The sequence below is a fragment of the Seriola aureovittata genome, chromosome 5, assembly GCF_021018895.1.
Source record: "Seriola aureovittata isolate HTS-2021-v1 ecotype China chromosome 5, ASM2101889v1, whole genome shotgun sequence".
Taxonomy (NCBI): domain Eukaryota; kingdom Metazoa; phylum Chordata; class Actinopteri; order Carangiformes; family Carangidae; genus Seriola; species Seriola aureovittata.
This window is the reverse complement of record NC_079368.1, coordinates 9,457,637-9,484,924: the sequence shown is the minus strand read 5'-3', so window position 1 is coordinate 9,484,924 and position 27,288 is coordinate 9,457,637. Positions and strand designations below refer to the sequence as shown.

At 41.8% G+C, this 27,288-nt stretch overlaps 2 protein-coding genes across 3 annotated transcripts in view; one reads left to right on the top strand and one right to left on the bottom strand.

The window, feature by feature from the left end:
* rorb (RAR-related orphan receptor B) lies at positions 1-24,375 on the top strand. The gene is made up of 10 exons (XM_056376347.1): positions 1-331; positions 16,266-16,351; positions 16,466-16,607; positions 16,847-17,278; positions 17,777-17,898; positions 18,309-18,441; positions 18,604-18,711; positions 18,946-19,056; positions 19,148-19,260; positions 19,485-24,375. Exons 1-10 carry the CDS (start codon positions 325-327, stop codon positions 19,647-19,649), a joined length of 1,419 nt encoding a protein of 472 aa, XP_056232322.1. The 5' UTR covers positions 1-324; the 3' UTR covers positions 19,650-24,375.
* trpm6 (transient receptor potential cation channel, subfamily M, member 6) overlaps positions 23,692-27,288 on the bottom strand; it is an 18,070-nt gene continuing 14,473 nt past the window's right edge. The window contains exons 34-41 of one of the 2 annotated variants that reach the window (XM_056376345.1): positions 27,097-27,162; positions 26,699-26,997; positions 26,472-26,554; positions 26,191-26,396; positions 26,018-26,069; positions 25,769-25,881; positions 25,074-25,134; positions 23,692-24,997 (exon numbers count right to left, since the gene is read on the bottom strand). In XM_056376345.1, the coding sequence (XP_056232320.1) occupies positions 24,916-24,997; positions 25,074-25,134; positions 25,769-25,881; positions 26,018-26,069; positions 26,191-26,396; positions 26,472-26,554; positions 26,699-26,997; positions 27,097-27,162 (962 nt within the window). In that variant the 3' untranslated portion in view covers positions 23,692-24,915. The remainder of the gene's footprint in view (positions 24,998-25,073; positions 25,135-25,768; positions 25,882-26,017; positions 26,070-26,190; positions 26,397-26,471; positions 26,555-26,698; positions 26,998-27,096; positions 27,163-27,288) is intronic. The other variant, XM_056376346.1, reaches the window with a different exon arrangement.

The window sequence follows — 27,288 nt, the reverse complement described above, 5'->3', positions numbered from 1 at the left end:
CTCCCATAGAGGTGAGAGCGCAGATGTCATGAGAAAAGCGACCACACGACCAGAGCGCAACGACCGACGCACCGACCAACCTCAGCCCGCCTCCCTGCGCCCCGGTCTGGGATGCTTTTAGCGCAGAGACGCCTCCACTCAGGGCAGCCAGTGGACGTCGTCGCAGATCATCTACACTCTTTTCGTTGTTGTTATTTTTAACCGAGGATCTTCCCCCCAACCCCCCTGCAACCCCCTCCCCATCTTTAAGTGTTTATGTTTGTTTCTTCATGACTGCTGCTTTGGGAAGCGAGCCTCAGCACCAGCTCCAGCAACGCCAACACCATGCGAGGTAAGACCATCCCACTGCTCCAAACACCGCCGCCACTTTTGCCCAAGCTTCAACCCGCTTAACACACACACACACACACATGCACACACACATAGCACGGCTGGCTTTATCCCAGATTTGGCCTTGAAAAGTTTATTCTGGGAGTTTTTCGCTGCAAAGCTGTTTTGTCACTTTTCTCCCAGCAAAGCTGAAGGTGTGTGTTTGGATTTGTCTGCAGCCTGAGCAGCCACCTTAAGCATAAAAGTTTATTTGGATCTCTCTGCGTGTGTGTCTGTGTGTGCGTTTTGAGTCTAAGTGTGTGTTTCTGTGTGGAAGAGGCCTGCAGTTTTTGCAAATTCATGCGTAAAGCCGCCGGAGTCTGTGACTGGAAATTAAAAGTGGCGCATGATATTTGATTAAAGCTTTAATCATTTGAGCTCCACTCCACACCAGCGGAAATTACGGATAGGCAGCCACCAGATCCGATCAGAGGATGTGCGGGAAAACAAACTTTCATTTGCCATTTTTATGGTGATAAACTTTATTGAATGTTTCAGGGATACGCCACTTTTTCATGCGTTCCACTAACCCATTTCCATAACGCTCTGCACCGCGCCGGGGATGTTGAAATTCAACGTCAATGTCGCCCTGTGCGCGAACGTACACACACAGAGACACACACACACACACACACACACACACACACACACGCACACACACACACACAGTCTCTCACACACAGAAAACACACTCACACATACACACAGGTTAACACAGCTCTTTCCACTCTCACTGAGCCTTTCCTTCCACTCATGTTTGAATTCCCTTTAAATCAGAAGAAAATTTCGTTTCCTCTTCATCATCAGCTGATTGCAGTTCATCCGTCGTTAAACACGATATGCTTGAATATTTAACCTGATTATTATCAGCTCTGCGTTTTTTTTCTTTTAGCATTTGTTTTGATTTTTTCATGACAGGCTAATGTTGGGTAATTGTCGCTGAGGCAAAGTTGCAACACTCGTTCAACTGGACGATCTTGAACTGTAAATTATAAGTGGATCTGTTTCTAACTGGCTGGGCCTCCTCGTGCTGCCGTTTGACATTTAAAACAATTAATCTAATTCACAAGTATGTTTGAATGAACCGGTGTCAAGTTGGAGAGGAAAGAGAAAGATAAATTTGATTCACATGCAGAAAGTCTAAACTTCAAAATCGGCGCTATAATCTGAGGAAAAATAAAATGTTAGACTAAAATACAGATGGAATCTGTTTCAAAATAAAACAAACCTTTTCTGACTTTTTATATTGGCTTATTGTAATGTGATGTGTAGTTTTATTGTAATTGTTGTGATATCAGATGATAAATGATTGGTCAGTAGGTTGTTATTATTTCACAAATTCTTGTTCACATTATTATTAACATGATTATGAACAAGAATAATTAAACCAGTAATACTGTTTAATGGCTTCAAGTAACTTCATTTTAATCTAGTGTCTAATTTTAAATAAATTTGCAAACATGTAGCTAAACCATCTATCTATCTATCTATCTATCTATCTATCTATCTATCTATCTATCTATCTATCTATCTATCTATCTGTTTCCTGTTATGTTTTTTGTGTTTGAATGTCATATAAAGCTTTTCTGCTACCTAAACTTCAGGCCATCAAACCTCGGGCAAGAAAAAACATGAGAAGGCCAAACACCCCCCACCTCTCTCTCTCTCTCTCTCTCTCCCTCCGTCTTTCTCTCATCCCATGGCAAACTCCTCTGTCATGCACCTTGTATTTTATCCATATTTTAATGGGCCTCGCGACCACTCTCGTGCATGGGAGGCTTTGGGGGGTATACGAAAGCTCCTGCTTTCACTTTATAGCTGTGGTTGGCAGAAGAGGCCCCTGAAGCGTCTCTCTCACCCCTCTTTCTCCGTGTCTCTCTCTCTCTTTCTCCCTCTCTCCCTCTCTCTCTCCATCTTCCTCTCTCCCTCTGCACGCCCCAAAGGGTTTTGTCAGATAGAATTAAATCAGTGTGGGCCGTGCGGCCCCCACTCTCGACCTGTGTGTGTGTGTGTGTGTGTGGAGTCTCGGCTGCCCTTACACAGAAATGTGCTCACAACCACAAGGTTATAAAAAATAGAGGCCCCTCATGAGCCGTGGTAATTATCATTTAACAATAGCCACAACTCCTGAAGCCCTGACCGAAGATGATGTCACCACATCGCCCGGCCAGGAAAAGCCAGAGAAATAACAGATAGAATAATATCATCAGGGCCTTTTCTTCATGTCAGAAAATGGAGCATCGTGGGGTTTTTTTCCCAATATGGCTCAGTGTTGTGTAGGATGTTGTAAACAGGATAATTATTTCTGTATTTTCAACGGCACCATGATGATGTAGTGCTGTGAATCGTGTGCCCCTTAAAACCAACAAAGAAGTTGCATAATAAAATAACACCAGTAACAGTGGCATTATATTTTGAAGTTCAAAAGTTTTGGTGATCGCAATGTTTAATTTCAGGATATAATCCTATATAATAAACAACTCTAAATGGACAAAGAAATAAATAATCTAAAACAAAAATGATTTAATTCTTGTAGTCTCATTTGATTTGAATTGATATTAATTATAATTATTGCAATTACATGTTATATTTTAGAGAAATAAGTTTGGGTTTGCAAAGCATATCAGAGCCAATCAGCATCATCACCATCCTCCTAGCAAATGTTTCAATCAGTTAGAATTAGAACAGCACTGAGGTCTCTGCTAAATACAATCACATACTTGAATTTACAGAAACCAACAAAACCACACAAACATAGACTGACCCTGTAGACATGTATTCTATATGTCAATATATTCCTATTTTCTCTGTGATCTTTACATTAGTCCCCATTCGCCTGTGTGTATGGATGCTTTGTATTACTGCTACAAGCCTAAGAGCTTTTACACCTCATAGATACACCCGGGTCAGACAGGTCAGAGAGTTCAGCGATGGAGGGAGCAGCAGGGGGAGGACGGGTTCACGGCGCCATTTGATCTCCTCTGTCAGCGATATGTGTCAATCACATTCTTCCACACTCCTTCACCATGGGAAAAGATAGAATGACAGAAATTGGGAGAGTGTGATAGAGCAATAAACGAGAGAGGTGATGACAAGCGGTGTCAAAAGACGAGGACACAGCGACGTGGCTATTCCAATTTCAACCTATTACCTTGGAAGATGGCATGTGCTCACATACAAACGAAGAGAGCACTGACAGACACACACACACACACACACACACAAACACACAAACAGCTGCAATACTATGCATGACGGCCTCATGCCAATAGAATTAGTCCTATCCCGCTTTGCTTTGGAGGCTTGTGTGAGCATTGATTTGGCCGATTCTAAAGCATCCCGGGATCAATTTTTAGTCAGAGCCAACGGAAACAGTCTGTTTAGATAAATCTATTGCACATAACTTGAATGGCTTTACTTTACTTTTAATGCTAAAAGTCTATACCTTTTAGTAATTTGATCGCTTAGCACTGGCTCTAAATATTTATTACTTAATTTATTTCCAGTTTCTTTTTCTGTTGTAATGTTTGTTCCTATTATTGGTTTCAATATGTTGATATTAGTCGATGTGTTTATGAGATGCTGGTGACAGTTAACTTGAAGTTCTCCTATTTCGCATTCATGAGCAAACATAGTAAATCACAGTTGTAATGATATAAAATATATATTCAAATGAGACGTTATAATTGCTGACAAATACAGTACTATAATATATACTGTATATACTGTCTATAAATGGTGATGGGGGGGTTACCAAGATATCCACGAGCAAACCATATAAACAGCAAAAGTTTGTCCCAAAAGATAATTGAAATCATCAGCAAGGAGTCTGTGTGAAGGGCCTCTATTATCACCAAGAATGAACAACTGCACCAAAATATGAACTGACATATTGTTTGGAGCCTGTTTGGAAACAAGTGGGTCCATCCTCAGTCAGAAACAGCAGGTTAGCGAACAGGTTGTATCACCGAATCACTGGTTTCCATTGTTGCCATGAAATCACTCACTGCGCACCACAGTGAGCACCTGGCCTGAGTTGAATCCCTGGTTTGCAGTGTTATCACGGTATGTGTGGTCTGTTGTGGAGCTCTGTGTTGTTGATTGTGTTGTTTTTTGTGTGTTTGTGCTGACTAATGGTCCAGTGTTATGTAAGAAGAGAGGAGAGATTACCCCAAGCCCATGCAGGCCACACTGTTAATCCCTCAACACAGCCCTACTGACTGACTGAGGTACCACCAGAGTGCTGTTGCAACAGACAGACAGACAGACAGACAGACACACACACACACACAGACAGACACACACACACACACACACACACACACACACACACACACACACACACACACACACACACACACACACACACACACACACACACACACACACACAGACACACACACACACACACGCACACAAAGCTTACATTCAGCACTCACAGACAGTGGGAAGTCTGTGCACCTGTTTTCAGACACCCCTAGTCTACTCCTCACCTAAAGTGTCTGCCTGACCTTTTTTCAAGCCGTCTACTAAAAACATCCCACCATGCTGTGTGTGTGGGTGTGTGTGTGGCCTGGATGGCACTTCTGTGGTCCCACTGAGCCGCTATCATAGCCTGTGTTTGTTTAGCATGTGCTCAGCGTGCACTCCATGTTGGTTTTATCTCTCTGCGGCTGTCTGGGGGAGTCTAGGCGAACAGTTTTTCTCCCCTCTCTCTCTATTTCTCTCTCTTTCTCTAATCTTTACACACACAAAGCGTGGGCTATACGGCACGCTTCGGTTTGTGTCTCCACTTTATCTTAGCCGGGAGGGATTTCAGCCTGAACCACTCCTAAACTCTAAATCTGCCTTGAAGTCATAGAGTCCTCTGACAGCTCCTTCTGTTTTGTCAGTTCTACTCATCCATGAAGGCAGCATGTCTCAATGGAGGCACAATGATATTCAATATTCACATTTTCCTCCGATTTACACTGAAGTAAAAACCGAGGGAAGAGGGTGACTGTGCTTGTTAAACGCAGAAACTGATTAATGTATGAACAGAGGGACCAGAGATATCATTGGAGGGGTAGCTTTCATGAAAAATTTGCTCATATAAAGAGCAGGAATTAATTAATTTAATTTTGCTGTCTCATAATCAATCTCGTTTTATGGAGAGAGAGATAGAGAGCTACCGTTTAACAGCTCAAAGAGAGAGAGCATGACAATGTGCACGTCTGAACTCTGGGTTCAGGGGTCACCGACATGTAGCACTGAGAATCTGTGAAGTGAATACATGTCAAATTAAAAGTTAAAGAAGGAGATAAACAGAAAGTGAATGAATGAGTGAGATAAGAAAAGGGAGAGCAAGTAAGGGAGAGACTTAAAAGTTATATAATAGTGCATGCATGTGTGTGTGTGTGAGCATTTGCTTGAGCAAGAGAGAGTGAAAGAGTGAGGGATAACCGAATGGAGGGTGGGTAAAGCACTGAATCTGTGTTTACTTGCACGTTGACACACACATACACACACACACACACACACACACACAACACACACACACACACACACACACACACACACACACACACACACACAGTCCTCATATTACACTTGCTGTAGCTGCCTTTAGCAATGAATAACGCCAGCACCTGTAATAGTAGTATCCAAAGTCCACACAGGCAAACCAACCATTAGACTTTAGCTAACACTCAAAGCAGATTAGCCCATATTCTGTAGGTGTGTGTCAGTGTAACATTCCAACATCTACTTCATACATAATCATAAACATATAGATTAAATGCTCCTTTAGAAAAACTGTGTCTCAGGCTAAAAAACCTAAAAATCACATTTATTCACAGAAAATTGCATTTCTGCAAAGCTTAAAACAAGGCTGTTTTTCTTATTTCATTAAACTCTGACATTCTGGAGATAAATGGTTTTCATCTGGAAAAAGAAAAAGAACAAACCAGATTACTTGAGAGTGGCTGCATTGTTGTTACTGTGACTACTTTTGCATTAAAAAAAGCAGCACTTGTCTCCCCATAGTTACAAGAATAATGTAAAACTGATACTGTGTATGCACATTAGCCCGTCCGAAACTTAATGTTGCTAAATGCCTCCACTCTGTGAAGGTGTTTGGTGCTGGCAGGTGCATAGCACTAACAACAATAAGCCTATAATATGACTTAGCCTACTGCGGCATCTTTTCTTAATGACAAAGATTAGCCTGTTTTAGTGCTTGTAATCTCATTGAAGAGACTCTTATTAGGTCTATGTTTCTTTCTCTCTGTATCTCTCTCTCTCTCTCTTACTGTGTCCAAATCCTGAGTTACCCTCTCTTAACCCATGAGTGTGTGTGCTCACTTGTGTGTGTGTGTCCTAAGCAGTAGCTGTTGACGAGGGGTCCCCTGTCATTCACAAAGAGAATGCAATTATGAAACCAAGGCTGCTGCTGCTTTTGTTCTCTCCACTCAGAATTAATGTTGATAACACATTCTGTTAAATCATCCCACAAGAGAAAGAGAGGGGGAGAAAGAGAGAGAGAGAGAGAGAGAGAGAGAGAAAGAGAGAGAGAGGGAGAGAGGGAGTGAGCGAGAGAGCGAGCAGGTGAAGAGCAGAGCAGGCCGGGTCGAGCCAAGCTGAGCTGTGTGATAGTCTTTGTGATCAATTTGCCTCTGTGAGAGATGCCCCTGGGGCCACTTTGGGGAGAACCTTGTTAGGCTGAGTTAAATTGTTGCCCGAGGCGAGCTATTAGCGGCCATCCCTGGGAGAGGACACACACGTACATACTCGCACACATGCGTGCTCACACACTCGCTCAAACAGGCACGCTGAAACGCACACATACATTCAGACCTTTTGAAAGCACACTTAAACTCAAATGGGAACTCATTCATTCATATGCTCGTGTTCACTCTCCAAGCAGCCAGCCGGTTTCACTCAAAGAGATGCATAAACCCACAACCAGAGGGGCGAGAATATTCACATTAGTGGCAGTAACACTGTGACGTTCTGCTCTTGAGAGGTGTTATAGAAATAAACTTACTTACAAGTAATACCACAGTGTAAGAATAACACAGTTGGGTGTATTGGCCATAGAAAAATTAGGGAATTCGACAATAAACTTTCAAAGCTTAAATATAGTTGCATGGTTGGAGACACGTAAAATGCAGGTAGGTATTTGGATGAAACATGCAAAAATAACTGTTATGGTCGTTTCACGTTAAAGCACAGAAGTATAATTAAAAATGAACTGACAGTATTAAAAGTAAAATGCAGGACAGGCCATTTCAGACATATTATATTATTGGACAATAATGATAGATATGATGCAATGTGTAAACATAATTTTAATGTTGTTAAAACTAATCTTAGCTTCGTTATATACTCTTGGGTAGTTTAATCTATCATGTGCATGTTATTTTATTTGCTGGTCATATGATTTGTATGAGAATTGTTCATCTTCAAAGTAACTACAGTTGCCATATAAATTTAATAGAAGTAAAGTATTTCCTGCTAAAATCTAGTAAGGTGGAGGTATAAAGTAGCAAAACCTGTAAATACTCAAGTAAAATTTCCCAAAAAATGCACTAAAGTATTGTACATAAGTGAATACATCTAGTTATTTTCCACCACTGCACTTTTACTGCATGTACACAAAAGTCTATACATGTCTATACAGCCGATACACTACATGTACAGATGCATACACAGACAACTGCAACAACATCTAATCAGATTTAAAAGGAAACAGTTTCGATAGCGCTTCAAACAACACGGTTTCCATCCTTCCCTCAGTGATTTAATTCTGTCAGCTATTCACACTAAGTGCTGCTCTCTTCATTAATGCTTTAAAGTCCATTCAGCCTCACTCACGCTGGTGTTCCTGTTTCCCGATTTTATCTGATTGACCACCGACCATCATTATAAAGGATGTGACTCCAATGAAGCCGAGGGCAAATTTCTCTGCACCTTATGTAAGAACTGAGAGCAATTTTCTGTCTGTCTCTCCGTGGATGTCCCTCTCTTTCTATTTCTCTCTCCACACTGGGATAGCCACCTTTTCCTCTCCCTTCCCCCTCAAAGACACACACACACACACACACACACTCACACACACACTGTCATCTACAATTAGGCTCAAGAGAAACACCATAGGAGGAGGAGCGTGAGGTTAAGGGAGGATGAGGACATGGCCAACGCCAACAAAACGTTATTTCCTCACTTCAGAGATTTAAACGGCAGGATCTCAGTCAGTATGTGTGTACGTGTGTGTGTATGTCATTGTAAATACATTCTTTTCTGTAATGATTCCCCTCGCCCGAAACAAAACAAGAACACCACGACCAACTCAGCGTTTCACAGCTCAGTGTGCACACATGCATGTCTGCTAACGTGACGGTGAAGGCGTGAGAGGAAAAGAAAAGAAAGATATAAGAGAGAGCGCTTAAAGCACTGTGTGTGTGTGTATTTCTGTGTGTGTGTGCATGTGTGTTTAAGCAAGTATGCCTCAGTGTGTGTGCATTCTCATGGCTGCTCTCAGGACGGTAATGACCAGATGCAGACCTCTCACACTTGGACTCGTTCCTTCCACTCTGATGCATTCTCTCAGTCCTTAAGGAAAGGTCAAAGGCCACCCGGGTCCTACAGGTCACCCAGGGGGTTGGAGTGTGAGCGTACGCCTGTGTGTGCGAGTGTGTACAGTGACCATGAGAGGCAGATCTGAGGAGGCAGATGGGCACACTGTGTGTTTGTGTGTATATATATATGTGTTCAGGCAGGGGTTGGGTTTACCCTGTGGATTTTTTTCCCACGCCTCCCTCTCCTCTTATCCATCTGAGGTCACATGCTGCAATGGGTGGGAGAGAGTGTGTGTGTGTGTGTGTTGGTTGGGTGGGGGGCAAGCATAAAAATCATACATTATAGTCTGCTTTTTCAAAAGCAGTTTGCAGTAATGTATGCATTCAAGCATGTCTGAATGTGTGCCTCTGTCTGTCTGAATGTGTGTGTATGTGTGTGTGTGTGTGTGTGTGTGTGTGTGTGTGTGCATGTGAATCGATGCACTGGATGACAGCCAGTGGCCCCCTTCTGTTCCCTCTCTGTGGCGTCCAATCACACCGCGGCACAATATTCTATGAGCAAACTGCAGCTGATCCCAGACCTGCTATCTGAGCAATTACCCAGAGTGCTTTGGGGCCGCATGGCAAGCTGGACAAGCTCATGCCCTCTGACATACAGCATGGGGGGAGGGCAAGAGCGACTGTTTTTCTGACTGTTTGTACATGTGTGTGTTGGCAGAGTGTGGAGGGGGGTCGATGACGTTACACTGATGGGAAAAGCAGAGGTTGGGGGTAGTGACATACAACATGCAGCAACAGTGTGACTGTCTATATTACAGAGTGGACAAAGACATGCTTGGCAGCGAGGGATGGAGATGGGGGAGGGGAGATGGGCCTGCTGCATGGCATTATGATTATTACTGTAGCATACTGCACAGCAGACAAACAAAGACAGACCCAGTACACAACGTGTCACCTTGTGTTAATGAGGACGGTTTGTGTTTGTAAGTTGCTGTTATGTTTATCAGTCAGATCTGGCCTAGATGTTTGAATCAGGGATGATCATCTCTGGCGTCAACTTCACTGCTGCTGCAACTGATGGTTATTTGTTTTCAATTAGCTGATCAAACCTTTGCTCTTTAGCATAGTGAAAATGTCCATCACATTTTCACAAGCTCCAAGGTGACCTTATGAACATGTGATGTAGGACAGTTGTTTTATTTTGTCCCAAACAAGAGTCCAAAGCTCAAAGAAAATTAACTTTCAATGGAATAAACCAGAGAAAAGCAGAAGAACAGAGAAAGGCCTGAACCAGAGAATGACTGGCAGTTTTGCCTAAATAGTTACCAATTCATTTTCTGCTGATCAGCTAATCAATTAATTAACTTATCTATGCTACTGGTGTTTACAAGCTGTTTCCTAATACACTAAATAAAAGCAATTGATCAGGTAACGGTGATGCTGTCATCCAAAGAGCATGTTTAACATGAGCATTCAACATTGTTAAAATGAAGAGAAAGCACATATGGCTTAGTATTGAACCTCAATGTTTGGTTCCAAACATAAGTTGTCTGTAGCATTGAGTATTGAAAATTCCCAATTATCAAAAGTTGGCATCAGATGCCTGGTCAGATTTTTTAGTCTTATAAGATATTTACTGATTCAAAATCATACTTTTAACTGGATTGTATTTTAGTTTAATCCCATCCCACTGAAGTGTTGTTATGACAACTAATGTTTTGGTATTGTTAAAATTTGATAAGTTTGGCTTCTTTTGTAAAATTGGAAAAATAGGTTTAGCGGAAAAATGATCCATATCATATTGGCACTAGTATTGAAAAATTTTAAACGACACCTTGACCTAAACGCTTGGTGATCAGTGATGACACATATATACATATGATGACATATAAAATGCCTTTATGAGAGAACAGACAGAAGACACAGACAGGAAAGAAGGGGAGAGACTTTGCACTTCAAACTTTGCAACAACACCGTCGACATCTTAAACCATAAGGATCCCACAATGGCCTTTATGATAAATACCACATGCTGGTGTCTGAAAAGTAAAGAGGACGTACAGTATGGAGGACAGATGAAAGTGAGTGAAGTACACTTCTTTTTTTCTTTTTTTTTGGAAGGAGAGCAGATAGTCCTCCACTCTTCAATATCATTTTCAGATGTTTCAGACAGTAAAAAGAGACAAGAAAGAGAGAGAAGTATGACAGCACAAGTCCGTTTGAAACCATATGCAGTGGCAGTGTTTCATTGATTTTAATGGGACAGTATGATGTGAAAACATGACAGGAGACACAGGGGAGGTAACCCAAGCAGCACTGCTATACGCTATTCCCAGCTGTGTGTGCTCATCCACTCAGCGATCACGCCACCAAAAAGTTTTCTCAGTGTTTTTCATCATCGGCAGAGGAAAAAGAAAAACGCTCGTTCCTCTCTAAGCTCTATGAGACACGGAAGACAGAGTTACGCTGAGAGATGGAAATAGATCATGAAATACAGCAACTGAAATGATTTCCCAGTCACACAGCCACTTACAGCGAGTAGGAACACTCAGAGAGAAATGAAAAAGTCAAACAGACTGAAGTGGAGTGGATGGCGAACAGTGATAGCATAATTCACAGTATATAGACATCTAAGACCAGCGTCGGAGTTGTTCAGATTTAATAAGGAGGGGTGGGGTGGGGTGAGGAAGAGGGGGGGGTAAAGTGCTGATCTCCTTCATTTTCCCAGAAGATATCTAGTTAACTGGGAAGAAGCTATGCATATTTTTAATGAAGTGGAGATACCACCCACATTCATCCCCAACAAATCAACCCCTGGGACTGCAGTAGGAGTTGTGTTTGCATTTCTGAAGTGCCTTACATTTGGCAAAAGTTATGCCAGAAAGTGATTTTAACTGTTCCATAAACTGTGATACTACAGCACCAACCTCTAGTGAATACCGCCGTGCTATTGTTACCGCATGACACTGTGTATGTGTACATGTGTGTTGCTTTGGATATGTTTCTGTTGTAGACCCACCCTGCAGGCTGAATGAATGAAACATGCATGTCCAGTCTGCCCCTTTTGAAACACACACACACACACACACGCACACACACACACACACACGCACACACACACACACGTGCACACACACACGCACGCACGCACGCACACAGAAACTAAACATGTATAGCAACACCTAGTGGCCTTCATTTGCTGCTACATTATCAGTATAGATGGAGAGCGCTGCCCTTTTCAATAGTCACTGTAGGTGTTGGCATGTGTGTATTAATGGTACTCTGTGTGTGAGCTACATATGCATTTCAGATTAAGTATTACTAAGATATTGGTGCTATGCTCTGCTTTTTTTTTCTGCAGTGCAATGTAGATAATTAGGCCTCTATTTAGAGAGAGGGCCAGCCCAGGAAATACACAGGAGATCCTCACTTCATTAAAAATCAATTATCATAACACACGTGCCAGTGCAACACAACCCTCATGGCCACCATCAGCTACACACACATGCACGTGTGCAAACTCTCAGTAGTGTGGTGCACACTAAAACAACTATCTGTGCCTTGTTCTTTATGAAATCCACCTCTAGTTCGTTCTCTCTATCTTTTTCTCTCTCAAGAGATTGTGCAGGCCTGATCCTCCTCTTAGCTGAGGAATCGCCAGCGTTGCAGTCCCGCTCTTACATAATAACCTCAGGATAACACTTGCGCTCCCACTGGCCGAGGACACTGTCAGTCACTCTGTTCGGAGCGGGTCAACTCAGGTTAGAAATAAGTCCCACCCTCCTCTGTGAAAGACCTAGGAGCAAAGTAATCTCCAAAAAAAAAACACCCAGAAATGAGTGGCTTTTTTTCCACTAAAGTTTTGTTTGGAAATGGCTGCCTGTCAGAGAGACGTTAGGGGAATAGCTGCATTAGACTCCGTTCTCTGAAGTTCTACTCTATTTTAGGAATTCACTTCTACTAGAGCTTTGAAGCTGTAAGTTTGCTTCTCTAAACTATAACCATGAAATCAAATACCCCAAATGCATTATCATCCATCCAAACTTTGAAAACAATAAGAGCACAGCCTCTTCTGAACAGCCAACAGATAACACTTCTTAATTCTGCTACACGTATAATCCACCAATGCAGCTAAAGTGTAACAAGGCGGCAGGCTTCTATTGTTGACTAGATGTGAAAGTGGGAGTCCTTTGGTAAACAATTCACAAAGCCCCCGCTGCTGAGAGAGGGCGACAGGACGAACAGTGAGTTGGCTGCACACAGCGATGACATCACTTCCTTTAAGACTGTGACAGCTTAGCACATCATCGCTGTGACAGCCAGACGAGTGCAGCGAGTGGGTGGTCACCCTGGCAACAGCAATGCTGTCATGACCGTCTCCCTATATCCTACCTGACAGTCCCCGCTGGCAGTGGGCACAACACACTCTCAACAATGCAGACACCCACACTCAAACGCACATTCACAAACACTTCGTAGAACACACGCAGACATGTACACATACTTTATATTTCTCTGTGTCTTTCTTATAAGTGAAACGCTCACTCAAACCCTCTCTGAAACACACACTAAAACAATGCACATGCCCACACGCCCATGCTCCTTTGGGCATAATTATGTGATACAAAGACGAGCACAATCTCCCATGGGGTACAAAGAAATACACTGAAGATATACTGTAATCACTGGAGAGAAACAGTAAACACAGTCCTCTGAGGTGGGGAAATGTAAAGAGCTTTTTGGAAAAATCAACAGAAATAATAATAGATGTGGATATACACAGTCACATAATAACTATGTATGATAACTATGTATCTCCACATTGCAGCAGCAGCAGGTGTGGGATGAACACATTCAGCTAGTCTAAAGCCATAGAGACTCACTTGTTTCATGTTCAAAACTTCAATCAGGGTTTGACTAAAAGTTTGTGATAAGTGTTAACAACAGCAAAAAATAAGAGGTAACTGTGAAAAGCTAAGAACGAAGGAGATGCGACGTACGGCAGGTGCACTGTTGTCCTGCCGTCTGTTTGGTCTGATGATAACGTCCATGTCCCGGGCCTAACTGACCTGTTTTTATGGACTATAAATAGCGTGTTACAGGCCATGTTCACTGACAGCTCTGTGTATGTGTAGTCTGTGTGGCGTCCCAGTCCAGTGCTCTGCTCTGACCCAGTTTGGAACCAGTTGGCCAGGAATTGGTGGAAATGGGTCACGTCTTGAGCCACACCAGAACGCTCCGCATGAGCTGCGCCACCTTAAGCACAAACAGTCAAAGAGCGTGTCGTCCGGTCCACAGGTCATTCACTCACAGACTGTCTACTGCGGCGGGACACAACGATCCATTGTTGGGTTTTGTAAATTATAATTTGAGATGAATAAGGGCACTAAAGGCCCATTCACAACTATAAAGATAACTACGACAACACATGATGAAAGACGGTGCATAGTCCAGGGTTATGGCAGACTGGAGGTCAGTTTGTAGTTAGTAGACATTTATGCCTCCGAACAGCCACTAGGAGGCAGATAAGCGAGTGAATGAATGAAAAGAAAACCAAATGAATGACTACATGAGCATGTTGCTTTGTGGATCTATAAGGTTATTTGCTCCTCTTCCTGTTCCATCATTATCTCTGCAAAGGGTGTTCAGGTTCACGTAAGGAGAATACAGTACAAAGTAGAGATTCATTTACATGAATCAGCTGCCACCAGCCCACCAGCTGTGAGTATCTGTGTGTATTATAGCAGGGATTTGATCATATATATACTGTGAAACAGTCAAAGTCCCCGAGGTGCAGGCAGACTATACAGTGTATAGACAGCAGAGACTGTCTACACCTGCTCAGTTGCTTGGACAGACAGAACTGTCTCCATTGATCCGCATATAGGATTATCCAATTATATATACTGCAGACTCATTCCTCCACAGACATTTAGTATACCCACATACACTGCACTGTATATATATATATATATATATATATATATATATATATATATATATGTATATATATATATATATATACAGTGCAGAATATATATCTGTGCAACATATACACACAGAAACTTCTCACACTGTGTTAACAGTACATACATTACACTTGCCCAAATGCACAAAAAAATAACTAAACAGAGCACATTTCAGTATGCACATGCATTGATTCAAGACACATTCATACATGCATACAGTAACACAAACACAGACACAATTCTCTTTGTAAATACACACCTCTATAAGCATCAACTCCAATCACATAGTGCAAGTTTTATATTGTTCTTAAGGGGGATCATTTAGGCAAAACGTATGCAAATGTGGAATATAAAACTGAGAAAGTTGTACTTTCTGTTCTGCTTGTCGACCTTGTCTGTTGAGGAACTTCTGGGAAAGTTCATAAAACTTGCAGAATTTCCTACAGGTGGGACTACGCAAGGAGATTACATGTGAATGGCTATTTCAGCTGTGGCTAAGCCACTGCTCAGCAGAGGAGGGAACCTGCTCGTCGGGAAATAATTTAGGATTAGATAGGCTGTCTAATCTCTTTATAGAGAGTGTGCCATCTCAGCAGACATACCTGCCTACCTCTACATCCATCTCATATCACTTAGAAGGAACAGCGGCTTTCTCTTTCCATATATTATGGATAATAAGCTGAAAGACACCACTGACAGGTGCTTCAGTGTGTTACACTGAAATACTTGCAGTTGTTCATATTCCGTGCCTTTGGTTGATCTGTACATGGAGCTACCTATACACAGTGAGTAAAATTTTGACAGAAATGTAAGGTAGTTAAATTAGTGTATTTGTAGATTAGGTAAAAGCTACTGAAACTCAATGTGTGTGTGTGTGTGCATATGTGTGTGTGTGAGAGAGAGAAAGAGAGAGTTGAAGAGCAAGTGTGGTTTTTCAGCGATGCAACCTGTTTTCTCATTACGGGCAACCTTGCTAACCTGCAGGGGTCTCTCCTTCAAGCGCAACACAAAGAACACACACACAAGTAATGTCATACTGTTATTTATGAGTGTGTGAATGTGCATGTACGGTGTGCACGTATGCAGTCCTCGATGTCCCAGTCATTAGAAGAACTCCTACAGGGACATACAGAATATCCAGATGTCACTGTGCCCTTGTGAAATCACGCACACATCCACACACACTGTCACCAGGTCCTACAGCCAACCTGGTTATGTACTGGTTTTTTTTTTTACCTCAATTTAGACCACCAACTGAGGTCTAAGAATCTGTGAACTGACTGAATCAGGTGTTGGAAACAAAAGTCTATGTTCTGTCTAAAATGAGTTTTGTAACACACATCTTTTCTATCCTCTGTTTTTGCTTACAGCCCAAATCGAAGTTATACCATGCAAAATCTGCGGAGACAAATCATCAGGTATCCACTACGGAGTCATTACATGTGAGGGATGTAAGGTGAGACATTAACATTACATTACGTTACATTTGTCTTTATTTTGGCTCAGGAATGTCTATGTTCTACGGTTACCCAGAAGTCTGTATTCATGCTTTTTGTTGACATGCAACCAGGGTTTCTTCAGACGGAGTCAGCAGAACAATGCATCCTACTCCTGCCCCCGCCAGAGGAACTGCCTCATCGACAGAACAAACCGCAATCGCTGCCAACACTGCCGCCTGCAGAAATGTCTCGCACTAGGAATGTCCAGAGATGGTGAGACCCAGTGTGTCTATATCTATATCTATAAAAAAAGAGTAATGATTCATTATCACTGGTCATTTAGTGTAACAACACAAATACATGCAGAACCAGTGCACATTTGTATCTGAGGTAAAGTTCTTTGGATCAATTGTGCTGTTTTTCCCAATTTTTTTACTTTACCTAGAGGAAGTGAAACATTGTGGCAGGTTTTTAAATTTTATCTCTATATGTTGTATTTTCTTTCTATACAGCGGTAAAGTTTGGCCGCATGTCCAAGAAGCAACGCGACAGCCTGTATGCAGAGGTCCAGAAGCACCAGGCACGACTGCAGGAGCAGCGGCAGCAGCAGACAGGCGAAGCAGAAGCTCTGGCACGTGTTTACTCATCCAGCCTAACCAACGGACTGTCCACCCTTAACCATGAGATTGGGGGCACCTATGCCAATGGTCATGTCATTGAGCTGCCCAAAGGTGGCCATGGTAACGGAGGCGGAGTCCCGGGGGGCTACTATGGAATGGATTCCACCCAACCGTCTCCAGACCAGTCAGGGTTGGACATGTCGGGCATGAAGCACATTAAGCAGGAGCCGGTGTACGACCTGACGCCTGTACCCAACCTGTTCAGCTACGGAGGCTACCAGGACAGTCAGCTGGGACCCAGTAACGTCAGCATGGGAGAGCTAGGTAAAGACTGCATGATATTTTGCTCCGTTTGTGAGATAGACAAGGTAGTATGGTTTCACATTTAAAATCTACATGAATTATCCACATGGAAAATGAATGGTTACCCACAAAGTAGTCCTGCTAGAAAGCGTGAGTCAGAGTGCTAATCTGAGTGCAGAAAAGCAGATCAGACAGGCTTACACAGATAGCTGACAAGGTGTCATATTAGTGTATGTACAGCTCAGGCAGTTTGCACATGTTAAGAATTTGTTAAATTTAATCACTTAACACAAATCCAAGGGAATGTTAAATTAAGCAGTAAAAGGGGAGCAACGAAAAAAAAACGACTTCCTCTAAATATTCAACAGATCATAGCACCTACAGTAAAACGTGCAGAATACGTGCTTTCCCTACCCATACACATACCATATACCGCTGTATCAAGAGTATAACTGAGCTGGTAAATGAATGGACCTTCTGTATGGAAAGGAATAAATGAGTATGAATCCTCTCCTCCAGATCGTATTGCTCAGAATATCATCAAATCCCACTTGGAGACATGTCAGTACACAACAGAGGAGCTGCAGCAGCTTGCCTGGCAGACACACTCCTATGAAGAGGTCAAGATGTACCAGAGCAAGGTGAGACTTGATATTGATCTATGATATATAAAATGTCCCATGTATTTCTGCTCTTCTTGTGTTTTTATTATTCTAGTTACTTTAACTTTCAGCTACACCTGCCATACTAGAGGTATAAAATACATCATTGTTGCCGCGATCTTACGTCTGCATTAATGGCCATTTGAAATCGTTTTTTCATCATTTTCATTAGTGAACATTCAAATTCAGCTCGTCTTGTCCCCCTCTCTTAACATGGAAATGAAACACATCTGTATTTATTCAGGCAATGGGACAACATAACATACAGGCAACATAAATATGAAATGAGGGTGACAAGATTTTTAGTTACTGACATGAATACAACTACTATAACTACTATACCAAGTGCAGAATATATAACCATTAAACTGGGTCTGTTTGTTTCCTAGCCCCGGGACGTGCTGTGGCAGCAGTGTGCCATCCAGATCACCCATGCAATCCAGTACGTGGTGGAGTTCGCCAAGCGCATCTCAGGGTTCATGGAACTGTGCCAGAATGACCAGATCCTCCTGCTCAAGTCAGGTGAGACTAGTGGACTGACAATGTCGGGCCAGGCCCGTCCCTTTGTCTTGCCAGACGATGTCGTTCAAAGAAGAAAAAGTCCTTTGCTTGCTTAATTCTTTTTGCCCTTTGGTCAGTCTATCACTGTCAGGCTCAAACTATCTCTCTGCCTGGTTGTTCCAGGTTGTCTGGAGGTAGTCTTGGTGCGGATGTGCAGAGCGTTCAACCCTCTCAACAACACTGTGCTCTTTGAGGGGAAGTACGGAGGCATGCAGATGTTCAAAGCTCTAGGTAAGGCACTACTACCTATGCGTTTTGTCTTGGTATATATGAGGGAAAAGGCCAAATGAAACAGAAAAAAAAGAGGAAAAATGTAAAAAATAAATAAAAATAAATAAATAAATAAAAATCCTCTACCCTGTGAGGTATTTTTGCTCATCAGCACATTCATGACCAGAGTAAGTGTAATGAAAATCTCTTTTTTTTGTCTGCCCCTCCCTGTCCTCTTCCCTGTTTCCCTCCAAGGTTGTGATGACTTAGTGAGCGCGGTGTTTGACTTTGCCAAGAGTTTGTGTTCACTGCAACTGACAGAGGAGGAGATTGCTCTGTTCTCAGCAGCTGTACTAATTTCCACAGGTCAGTGAGCATTCCTTAAGATTATTACAATCATAAAGTAAACAATCTGCATCGCCTTAAAAAAATACTTAAACACTTTTTTTCCGCTCAGATCGGCCATGGCTGATGGAGCCTCGGAAAGTCCAGAAGCTCCAGGAGAAGATCTACTTTGCTCTGCAGCACATTATGCAGAAGAACCACATGGACGAAGATGCACTGGCTAAGGTAGGCCAAGCCTTTGTAGCGAGATAAGTTGTACCAGGACAGATATATCAAACACATACGGCAGCTCCTCTGGCCTCATGGAGAGGTGGTGCAATATGGAGAAAAAAAAAAAAACACAAGAAGCTCAACTGTTGTACAAAAACTGACTTCTAACCTTGTCCCTTTCTGTAGTTTATCAGTCTAAATTTCCTTGTCCTTGACTGTCTCTCCCTCTTGTCTCGCAGCTGATCAGCCGAATCCCAACACTGTCAGCCCTGTGCACTCTTCACACCGAGGAGCTCCAGGCCTTCCAGCAGCTCCACCCAGAAACAGTCAACGTCCTCTTCCCTCCGCTCTACAAAGAACTCTTCAATCCCGACCCCAACTCTGCCATGGCCATGCCCAAGTGACTGCCTGTGGTTCAAATGCAACAAACGGTGCCAGCGCAGGACCAAGAAAATAAGACCACAGCCACGTCTGATGAGACGGCAGTGTCGACTATGTCATCATCGTGGCATCCACATATTCCTGAGCTCCCCCAGCCTCATTTCAGGCTGGGGGTCGAGGAATCATCTGCCAGAAACTTACAGTTACCGCCAACAATACTAGGAATGTCCAGCACTTATCCCATCCTGTTCACCGATACAGTCTGAAGAATGTATATATAAATGAAACGCGCCCCAAGCCACGACCTGAGCGGGGCTTCCTCCTGTCTCCTGAACTGAACTGACTGACCAGAAATGTACAGACTTTAAAACATCTAGGAACAATTTTAAGCTGTCAATCTTTAAGAAAAAAAAATGGGTAAGTTAATTTGTTTTAACTTTGAAAAAAATCTTTTTTTTGTTTGTTTGATTTTTTTTTTTTTTTCACATGAAGACTTTGTGAAGTTGAAGAGGCTGGATGGGGGAGGGAAATGTGGATTTAGAGAAGCTATTGTAGATATTCTCCTAGTGCAGAGCGGATTCCAGTATTATTCTTGTTCTGTTAAAATAAGTTAGTCCTAATTTAAATATACAGCAGCCCACTGTGGCTGACTATACCTTGTCTATGTGTTTTTATTTTATTTGATAGTTTCTTGTGTACAGAATTTGTAAAGTTGAGACTTGTAAAAGAATATTGGGTAAAAACCGGGAGCCGATTCGGGTTTGTTGATATACGGAAGCCTTGTCTGGATTTTGTTCATATGTAAAGAAGGTACTAAAGCCTTCTGATGAGAACTTATAGAAATGTAAAGAGAGCATATGAAGGATTTAAAAAGAAAATAATGGCTACTACTTTTCAAGGTGAAGATATATACATAAATATTCTATTTTGCAAGAAAAAGAATCTGGCAGATTTGCCGTCCTATCAATCATTTTTTTCTCGCTGCAATAATTACGTCCAATAAAAGCTGGACTGCTTTCGAACAATCAACCAGAAACAACCAATCAGAAACTAGGACCTCACAATGAACCCCCCACCTCTTCCCAAAGTCCCCTCAACCTTCCCCATTATTTCTTATGTATTAGGGCCTTGACATGAGATTTCAGCAGACAGAAGTGTACAGAAATTTCACCCACAAAAAAAGATAAAATCAAGACAAACTCACAACTTTCCAATCTTCAAAGTGTGTATGAGCGCAGTATGCCCTCATCCCTCCAATTACTATTTGCACAATCCAGTCCATGGATGTCAATCACTCCGGGCTGTGAATATGAAGGACCCTTTTCTCTAAAGAGCAATAACTTTCACACTGCCTTTCTGATGTTACTCCTTTCCTTTCCTCCTCTTCAGCTGTTCAGAACAGGGTAGCAGTTTTAACTGGAATGCACTATATTTGACGATTCATCATTAATTCTGTCTAACAATCATCTCTATGGATGGCACTCATTCCACCACAGACTCTGCAGTGTTTTCAGTGTGACACAACATGATCTGGGGTTAGGACATAAGACAGAGCACTGACTGAAAGATGTGAAGAAATGCCGATCAGCCTCCAGCGATCTTTAACGGCATTTAAAGCTGCAATATTGCATCAATGATTCATACAGGAAGCTGTGATAGACAATCACTTTTTGCTTTTTTTTTTTTTTTTGTCATTCCATAATTATTAGCACTTACAGACATTACAATCTACAGTCATTTTTTGGTCACTTTTTCTACATTAACATTATGTTGATTTGCATTTGGCCACTATGTAAAATCACACTGGTTTTACTGGGCGTTTAAAACTATCTGATCATGGTGTCGTGATCATCTGGCAGTTATCCCTATCTTCTATGGTGAAGGAACAATCATTGAGCAGACACGTTGTTGAGGTTTGTGCAGTTCTGTGTTCAGCCACTAGATGCTCTATATGCATTGGTTTTGTAAAGAGGTCTGTAATGAGCTATGACAACAACAAAAAAATGAGAAGTTTACCAAAATAAGTGACCCACTTCATAATATTAGCACAAAATGATTCTGCTGGTGGTAAATTTACAGTTTGAAAACTTAATTCTTGTTTGATAAATTGGCACTTAGACTCTTACCTCAGCCTTAATTACTACAATTATATTAGTGGACTTAGATTTAGTGTTATTTATGATGACTAAAAGTGGATTTCTCCATTAGCTCGTCTGATGTTTTCAAATATTCATTGCACAGTGGCCAAATCTCTAAATCTCTATAGGCATGAACACAGTCACAGCAGTTATGCATTCATTAAACACTTGAACCGTTAACGTTTTCACCCCTCCGCACGTTTTCTCCATGTGATGGGCAAAACGTTGTGTACAGCAACGTTAAACATTAGTGTTCTGCTCACATCTATCTGTTCCATGCTGTGTTAGTGATCCATTCACAGCAGTTTCCTTTCTTCAACCACTCCCCCCCACCCTCCACCCCCCCGACCCGACCCAACCTGACCCCAGATCAGAGGCCAGTGACTCTTTAAGACAATCACTTGCTCATTAAGGCTCGATGCACTACACAGCATCTCTCAGGGAGCAGCTCTTTTTCTGTTCGCATTAAAAGAGGGTTTAATATTTTTGCAAATTTACAAAAAATTTAATTATGAAAGAATAACTTTTTAGGATAAAAAATGGCATACTGTACGCTGTCAATGTATGCCTGCAATTGCATCTGCCCAGACAAGGCTTTGATAAGTGTGTGTCTGTGTGTATGTGTGTATAGAGCATGAATTCACTGTCCAAATCTCTTTAGAGCCCAGACTATATAACAAGCATTGTTACGTAGCACAAGAAAAACAAAAAAAATATACATATACATATATATCAATATATATTTACACTATATGTCAGTGTGCTATTGTCACCACTGTACACTCATGTTTACTGCTTATTTTGCTGCTTTCGGGACAGTGAGGGAAGTCCACTAGTAAGCTGTGAATCAAGCGCCATCACAACACCCCTGGGACAGTGAATTCCAACTCTGAATATGAAGTTGTTGTGTGTGATGTTTTTATTTTCCCTTGTTAGACTGTGAATCAGAGGGGTGGGATGGGGTTGTGAAAGGGGATGTGCTGGCAAGAACGAGTGGCAACGCAACACTGTAAGTAAGATACTGTAGCAATAAGAACTGGAGGCATTTACTACTGTCATGTTTGCATTGTAAGATTATTTTTTATTTTATTACTATTTACTATTATTATTGTTCTTATTATGACTACTATTCTTCTATTACTATTAGCCTATTGTTGTTCTGTTCTATTTGCATGACGTTTCATTGCAATGAAACATTTGGGGCTTATTTGTGTTTTCTCTTCTCATGATATTGTGGGTTTCGTGGGAGGGGTTATTGGCAGGGTGGGCGATGGGTTTCAGGGCAAATTCTACGTCAATTCAATCAGTTCAAAGCAAAAAATTTTTTCACAAGCTGAAAGAATTTTTAAATAAAATACTCTTATTTATACACAACCAATTTAAAAATTTCTTGTTGGATTTGAAATGATTTTTTTTTTCTCAACCTTTGAATGTGTGAGTTGGTTTAACCAGACAGTGAACGGCCCTTTTCTGAACTGGCCTTATTGAACCAGATCAGAGACCCTTAACCTGCAGCGGGAGGGAACGATGCGGGGAGGGTCATCTATTCTGAATGTTATGGAGTAGCCTGTTCAGTGTGAGGGGCTGAACGCATCATGCGCCTTTACCACTCCATCGACACGGACTGACATCACAGAGCGCACAAGTAAAACCAGTCGTCATTATATGTGACAACTCGGACAATTTGTGCAGACATTTTTAATACACTTGGTTTGAAATGCATTTCCTACACTTAGTCAAATACACTCCAACCCAAACCTCCTCCTCCCTTTCCTAAGAAAACCTGTATGATCGTGTGTGTTTGTGTGTGTGTGTGTGTGTGTGTGTGTGTGTGTGAGAGACAAAGAAACAGAGAGAGTGAGATGATGTTTGCTCTACCAATGCTTTGTAAACTTTCTTGATGCATTACACATGCGTGCAATTGGAGTAGTGTTGAAAATTGTTAATTTATTGTTTAGAATGTCTTTGCGTCCCAGCAAGAGCAAATAAAACAAAATGTAGCAATCTGTAACCGAAACCTAAAAGGTGCTTGGGCTACAGAACCTCTTTTACACAGGACTAACAAAACAAAACGAAACAAAACAAAAAACACAAAAAAATGACTTTTTTTTTTGTTTTCAAAGTGCCATAGCTAGTGAGGAGACGAGGGATTGGCAGAGTGGGGCGTAGATGCTTTACTGTGTGAGTTTACTTGAGAAACCAATCAAAAAAAAGGGGAACTCCACGGAAAATGTGTATTTGATTACACTGACAAACTGTTTTTACATTTTATGCTTTTTTCATTTGGTGAGAGGGGACTCTGCTTGACTCTGAACTCTGACTCTACTATAACTCCATGAGCTCTACTGTACAGTTTTCATTTTCACACGAGAATGAAAGAGTGCGCGTGTGCATGCATGCATTTGCATTTAAAAGAGCCGCAAACACCCACATTTGATGGATCTGACTGGGTGGAAGTTCAGAGCAATGCAGGGCCCTTAGTGAGTCCTCCTTTGAGATGTATATACAATGTGAAGGTCTGAAGTGATTTTTGTTAAATTCTATATTTTATCGCTTTTGTAGACATTTTGTTGTGGGAAGAAAAAAAAATAAAAGAAATTTTATGGGTGCATTTCTGCCTCGTTTTGTGTCTCATGCATACACATTGTTAGATTATAACATTTAACTTTTTATATTAGCCAAACATGGAACAAGTTTCTCCTGGTAAATAAATCCATAATGTAATTGTCAACAGTAATTGTCTCAATATCAAAACATTTATAAAAGTACAAAAAATTGTCATTTACACTATTGTCAAGAAATCTGTTACTCCTGTGTTTCTTATAATGATTCATGAGTTTTAGCATAAAGAAATAAACTCTTTTTATAAATATACTCTGCAACACATCTGTCTTCCTGACAGTATTTACTGAATAAATTGAAAAAATATATTAGCATCCTTAGTGCAAATTACAACATATTATCCAATCATAGACGGCTCATGATGAAATATTGCTGTTCTATCACCTTGTTTCTACTGTGAAGGAAGAAGGTGTGGTGCAGTTCACCTACACAGTATTTGTATAGTGTTTCTTTGGTCAAACATGTTTTGGTACATGTGAGCGTGTGTCTTTTTTTCCCTACTTCCTGGGTCAGAGGTTACACCCCGCTTTCATAGTCCTCTTGTTCTTCTTTCTCCGACGTCGGCTCTGCCTCGCTGCTGTTCTTGCAGCTGTCCAGATGCTTCCTTAAATCTGAACAACAGAAACATCAGTTAGCGACATGTCGCTCCAATAACACAGTCATTACCACAAGAAAGAGAATACTGACAGGCCTGGGAGGAAGTCCACGCATCCAGCATGAATAATTTGGTTTGATTTGTTGGAGAAATCTTGGAGAGGACACAAGAAGAGGAAGAGGAAATACAACACACCTTTGAAATATCAAAACAACTGTGTCTGAATGTTTGTGTTTGTGTGTTTGTTTGCTAGGCTTGTTTGTTTTTGAGCACAGTTTCTTTCCGAGCAGTTATCCTCTAGATGCCGGTATCATGTCTACCCAGAGACGTTAATTAATAGCTAATCAAAGCTAATGTCTCAGCAGCACATCGCCAGCACAAAGAAATGATTAATACGTAATCAAAGGCCGTGCAGCACAACGCACAAAGCAAGGCCCACCCCCATGCCTCAAACACTACTGTTGTTATAGAAATAAACGAACATTCGTGGCTTAATTAGCTGGCTGTTGGTATGAGCTGTCTTCATTTGAAGTTGTTGGGGATTTATCTCAGAGCCAATGTTGGCCTCCTGAGTGACGACACAGAGGTGACATACGAATACATGCATATACACACATGCACAAGAGAAAAAAAAAACACATTGTGAGAAAAGAAAATCCTATTTAAATGCTAATCAACATGTCACACACTCATTTAGGCACAAATACAGAACTCTGCAAGTATTATGAACAACGCTGACACGCATGTTGTCTTTGTCTCACGGAGACTGCTTTTGTACATTACCGACCTTCTAAGCCCAGTCTGCGGCAGCAGACACTGCAGGAGTGTTTCTGCAGGAAACCGTTGATGGCAGCATCTCCAAGGTTATCGGGACCAAAGAGCATCTCACCCCTGCTACCACTGCAACAGGGTCAGAGACGGCATTGGAGTAAAGACTGGAAAGGGTTGTCTGTCTTTCAGCAATATATATTTGAGATCATTTGAATCTGAAAACAAGATCTCATCAATAATCTTGATGCATAAATGGTCACTGTACCTGTGGTCATCAGCCATAATGACAGTTGGATCAGTCAGCTCCTCTCCTACTCCTGTCAAGAACAGAAATAAATGAACAAATACAGAAAGAAAGAAAAAACATAGATACACACTCAACAACTCACACGTTGGTACACACACACAGGCTTGCCACAAACACACACAAGGATCTACCTTGTATATCGAGCACCAGCAGCTCTCTGCTGGAGTACTCATAGGTCCAGTGCGAGAACGCCAGCAGCATTTCTTCCAGTGAACAGTAGGGGGTGATCTCTTCTCCTGTGTTGTTGTTGTACTTCCTGAAGTCACCAGACATGTTTCTCTCAATAGTCAGCCACTGACCATTTGAATGCCAGAGAACCAGCCATACATCAAGAAATCTGGTCAATAGAAAACACAGTTACTACATGCGCAATCACACACAGATACATACGCACGAGAAAACACGCACACACCTTGGTGAATGGTGCATATCTTTGGGTTTGACCTGATTGAACACTTGCATCATCTTCTGGGCTGCTCTCTGCTGCTGGATCTCCTTCAGGGATGTCAAACACAAAGCAATATGAAGCTATACATACCTAAATAGGAGCAATTTCATTAAATGGCATTGCCACCGCCTCCTAGAAATATCATCAGCAACAATTCAGGAATTCTCTGCCTATGTGCACTTCACACTTACCCTTAAACAAAGCTGCAGTGCCGTGCTACCGTGGAAGTACCTCTGCCAGGCACGGACCACCTCTGGCCTGAAGGCTTTGACCACATATACGTGACCAGGCCTGAGCACCTCCCTTTCCGCCCAAGTACACAACACCCTGCAGCCGAGCCGGAGCCCCCCATCCAGAGAGCCCTCCTCACTGGAGAGGGGCTGCAGCATTGCAGACAGACCTCGTGACGACCAGGAGGAGACTGCGCTGGATTCAGGGTCAGCATCAGAGGGCACTTCCTCCAGAGAGTAGATGCTCACTTCTTCACCTCCTGAAGAAATAAGTCATTGGAAAGGAAAGGAAAGAAATTCATGAGACACGTATATTTGTAAAGTAAACAAAATGAATAAACAAAAAATACTGAAGTTACCTAAAATGGAAACAGGAGTGAAGGGGATGGTATGAGCCAGTCTCATCAGATTGTTTCTCTCCATGGCTGTTAACACACAGACACAACAGTCAACATTATTTGGGAGCTAAAATACAAGTATAATTCCAGGTAGGAGAAGCTTCTGGGATGTAGTGCACCAAAAATGTCGCAAAAATGCCACTGACTTAATAA

Coding starts and splice junctions, on each gene's coding strand:
- rorb (XM_056376347.1), top strand. Junction 18,442..18,603: donor GATCCTCCTGCTCAAGTCAG/GTGAGACTAGTG, acceptor TGGTTGTTCCAG/GTTGTCTGGAGGTAGTCTTG. Junction 19,261..19,484: donor ACGAAGATGCACTGGCTAAG/GTAGGCCAAGCC, acceptor CTTGTCTCGCAG/CTGATCAGCCGAATCCCAAC.